The 4,564-nt window shown below is 50.9% G+C and overlaps 1 protein-coding gene across 1 annotated transcript; it reads right to left on the bottom strand.

The window, feature by feature from the left end:
• On the bottom strand, window positions 1–2,511 carry BP01DRAFT_397249 (Pfs, NB-ARC and TPR domain protein; the record flags this gene model as incomplete). Its single annotated transcript, XM_025578499.1, has 2 exons — window positions 1,421–2,511; window positions 1–1,363 (listed from the first exon to the last, which is right to left on the bottom strand). Coding segments are annotated over exons 1-2 (2,381 nt in total), but the record flags the coding sequence as incomplete, so codon positions are not given.
• Between the last annotated feature and the right edge of the window lie 2,053 nt (window positions 2,512–4,564).

The raw sequence follows: 4,564 nt of genomic DNA, 5'->3' as shown, positions 1-4,564 counted from the left end.
ACCGAACCAAGCTGGCTGACACTGGTCAGAGTATCAGGATCCTCGAGTCCGCATGCTCGTTCCCGCATTTCAAGGACATTTCTACATATGATCTCTGCCTCACCATACCTGCCATCATTCTGCAGGCAGCCTGCCATTCTTGCTAGGAAGTCATGGTAGGTGTCCTGGTGTGCCTGGAATTCTGCGCTGTTCGCCAGATACAATGCATGTGGTAGGTAGTCCCTCCACTCACGTCGATTGTCATGGTTGTTATTCGGAAACACCTGGTCCAACTGGTCGGCTACTTTTTCCACCCAAGTCTCAAGGCTCTCTCTTTCCCGAAGCCAGTTTCGAGTGGCGAGATGCACAAGTCGATGAAGACTAAAACTGCTGTCATCAATTTGTGTGCTGATAAATGAATATGCTTTAAGAACACCTAATGCTTCCAGTTTTTGTTTTGCCGAAGATGTGGCCGGCAGAATCGACTCTGGTATGTCCCGTGGGTTAATACAAGCCATAAATGACAGATAGTCGCCTGCCATTTGATTCATTTGTTGGATTTGTATGAAGGAGACCAGCCAGGTCATAGCCACTGGGTTCTGGATCTCTGCATAGCGTCCGTCATCCTCAAACTCCTCGCTCAGCATTTCTATTGTGCTTGCCTCCTGTTCACCCAGTAGTGACATGTATCTCGCCAAGGAAATGCGGTTCTGATTAATATAAGCTGCGGCTTGGCTGATTGCCAGAGGGAGAAAGGCAAGCTGCTTAAGAAGTATATTTGTCATGTAATCATCTTGAAGAAGATCTTTCTGGACTAGTAGCTCCTTGAAGATCTCCTTGCCAGTCTTCTGACCCACGTCGGGAATAGAGACTATATTTGCTGCTGCCAGCTTCAACGCAAGCTGATGGTTGCGTGATGTGAAGAGCACATGGCCATTCTCACTCTGAGGAATGATATTTCTGAGTGGTGGTACCTGGGGGCTGCCCTTGATCCACATATCTATTTCATCTGCATTGTCGAAAATAAGAATCCACCTCTCATTGGTCTGGATAAAGTAAGCCTGGAGCTGCTCTTTTACCTCGGCTGGCTCCACATCCTGAAGCCCCACCTGTTGTGCTATGCTTATAAAGGCCTGTTCAACAGCCTCATAGCTGGTGCACGGGATCCAGAAGATTGAATATTCAGGCTCTCTATCGCGAACGCGGTAAGCGAGCTCCAGCGCAATTTGGGTCTTCCCCACCCCGCCCAATCCGGTAATAGCAAGCTTTCTCGGTCCGTCTGGCGCAGAGATTAAATCCTCTACTTCCTGGATCTCTTTTTGGCGGCCCACGAAATGCGAATTTCTTGCAAAGGGGATTATTAGGTGGCCATGTTTGCTCGCATCTATCAGATATATTAGATATTTGATATCACTAACCTCTTACTAGATACTTTACTAACCTTGGTACTTTACCGGCATCCAATACTCTAAGAAGGCCTTTGCCACCGACGCTCCGGTCGCTGCTGCATATGCCTGCCACATCTTGCTCTTGTGGCTGTCGGCATAGTCACAGACCCCTTTGATGATAATGCATGGGACATTGTCCCATACCCCTGCTCCCTCCATCTCAAACCCAACAACCTTCTCTTTGGTGACAATCTGATCACGATGCTGTCCAGACTTCATCACTGTGTCGGCAGAGGCAACGGGTCCAATATATATAGAAGTCCGGCTAGCGTCTGAGATCTCTCGACATCGGGCTCGTTGACCTAGGTCGCAGTCCAGCTCGTTGCACTCCTTTCCTAATGCCTCTTCGCAGATTTGGTCAGGTGCGTTAGTCCCAGAACAGGAGCAACTAGCAGGAGAAGCATGCTCAGAATGCTTGTGCAGATAAGAGGCCTGGAAAAGGATATCGCGGACCCGGGGATGACACCACTTGGCCCCTGTTTGTTGGAGGGAGTGAAGGTATTGCTGTGTCTGGTCCTGAAGATCCCTGCGAGCATTCTCGGTGCGGAGGCCATTTAGAAGAGCCCGGATCTCTCGACCTGGCCTGCCTAGCGTGTCCTTAACGTCACTTTTCCGTTGAAACCCCCCAGGGTACTGTCGGCCAAAGTCATATTCGATCACCGAGTCACTGATGATCACATCACCGAGGAATATCTCCTGATATTTGGGGGGCGGTGGGGCGCCCCCGCAGATACCAACCACCAAAGCAAGCTTGATGTTTGGGTAGCTGACTAGCAGACTGGAGGCAACGGCAGCTGCACTGCCCTTGCCCATTCCAGGCATATAACACAGGACCACGTCATGCTTGCCAATCCGTCCATTTATGTATGCATTCGCGTCGCCTCGTTGTTTGCCGTAATGTTTTCCAAGCCGATCATAGGTTTCATCGAACAGGGCTTCGACCGCTTCCGCCTCGAGAGGGAGGGCGCAGATAATCGCGATCGCAAAGTCATCGCGGCTTCTCGGTCGCATTTCGCAGCACGGGCTTCAGGAGGGTTCCAGGTAGATTCAAGCAGGCTTTGCTATGTCGAGTTTCTCGACAAAGGCCTAGAAATGGAGGGTAAGCAGAGCTGAAGTTATAGTAGATTCGGGTAGTTTTACGTTCTCAGCCTCGCGCTTTTCTCCCAATCACACGGCAAAAATAGCCGCCCAGAAGAGGATAGTGTGCTGCTAGCATCCCATCGCTTCACGGGACCGACCAGTAAAAGTTGCCCAAATGGCCGATTGAGAATTATGGCCGAATAATAGAGAAAGAAACCAACAGGTCGCAGCTCGCATCGACTGACGCGGAGATAGGCTGTACGTTTTCTTAAAGTATATATCTCATGTTTTCTACACTGGAGGAGGTCAGTGTATCAAAACACACGCGATGTAAAATCACGCAGAAACTGTAACCTAAACACACACCATGTCATAGCTCGCCAAGAGCTTTTATTCCGACACTAAGTAACCCTATAAGGACTAGTCCTGCGGGTTGAGGGTTTGGGAAACAAATTCGAAGTGTTCCAGGTAGGCAGGCCGGTGGTGCAATACACTGTAGAGTTTCTGCATAGTAAATTTGATTGACTAGACCTAAAGTAGTAAACGACTGTTTTCCCTGATATTTCTCAGCCTCCTCTTGAAATCTCCGGTAATAAGCATCTACTGGTTGATGCTTCCCCAAGCGACGATTTAGGGAAGCTCTTCTTTTTCCGGCTGAGGTAACTCCTTACCCTCTTCTTCTTCCAGGACTGCTTCAAAAACTTGGGCAGCAGGCTGCTCGGCGGGCTTCCTTCCAGCAGGGCGCCGCGGGGGAAGATAGGGACATTTAGCCACGCGGTGGGCGGACGCACCACAGCGGAAGCAGAGCCGGCCCTTTCTGCGTTTAGTGAGCTCCTCTTCGGAAACCCACTTTGCGCGCCGTTTCGGCTCCTCTGCGGTGGAGGCCTCCCAGTCCATCCGGTCAGACTCTGAGCCTTCTGCCCTACCCCCAACAACTGCTGTGCCTTGGCTGCAAGCCCCGGGAAAGTCGGTTGATCTTCTGGAGCTTGTCCCCAGTCCGCTTAACCTGCATGCAAAAATCGCTGAATCTCTCCTTTCTTTCTACTCCGATCAGCTGGCGTCGGATGGTATCGTTCAGGGCCTGGTATAGGATATTCCGTTTATTATCATCTGACCAGTTCTGTCCACCCGCCTCAATCAGTAGGCGGTTGACATCTATGATCAAGCCGTCTACGGGGCGGTTGCCCTGCTTGATAGTGGAGAGGCGGCTGATGGCCTTCTCCTTCCGCGCAGGGTCTTCGTAGTTAAGCCGAAGGTGGTCTACCAGGTTTTCTATCGTAAAAACGTTAGGATTCCTGCTATTCTCTTCCACCCAGGGATTGATCTTCATTCTTGCATCTCCAGTTAGCAGAGTAAACACATGCCAGGCCTGCTCTGTTTCATTTCCGATAAACTGTCCGTCAATGTGGATTTTGGCCCTGATAACGTTCAGCCACCCAGGGAATGCCGCCTGGTCTTTCCCGTCAAACGCTTCGGGTTGGGGCATTCTGGGCTTGCCAACAGGTGCCACCGGGGCGGCCGGGGCCGGACCTGGTTGAGCAGCCTGCTGGTTCTGTTGCTGCATCTGGGCTTGTATCTCACTGATCGCTTCCGCCATCGCGGCCCATCGGGGCAATCCGTCCGTGTTCATTTCGCTGTCCATGGAGAAGCAATTTGAAATGTTAAGGACTAAAGAGCTTGTGTAGCAAAGATAATAAGTTGCTAGTCCAAAGTCAAATTGCTTGGAGAACTATCTAAACTGACCGGGCCTTGACCTGATACTTATATTACATGGAGGAGCCTGTGGAGCAGGATCCCCAGGGAGTTTACCGGTTTGACACAAAGAACTGCCAACTGGCAAGCTCCGCTCCGCCAGTTGGCGAACAAAGACTTGCTTCCGACAAAGAATCCAGACGGGGCGGAACTTTACAAGTTCCGCTACCGGATGGCTTACTGGCTTCAGCCTTTTACACCGTCTGCTGCCCGTGCGTCCATATTACTCTGCTAGTGCTGCATTGACATCTGTTTGGTGGTCAAGAAGAAGCTGAACGATATCGCGGTGGCCACCTTCTGCTGCC

The sequence above is a fragment of the Aspergillus saccharolyticus genome (genome assembly GCF_003184585.1).
Source record: "Aspergillus saccharolyticus JOP 1030-1 unplaced genomic scaffold BP01scaffold_100, whole genome shotgun sequence".
In the NCBI taxonomy this organism is placed as follows: Eukaryota; Fungi; Ascomycota; class Eurotiomycetes; order Eurotiales; family Aspergillaceae; genus Aspergillus; species Aspergillus saccharolyticus.
The sequence above is the reverse complement of the archived record's forward strand: the minus strand, read 5'-3'. Positions and strand labels throughout refer to the sequence as shown.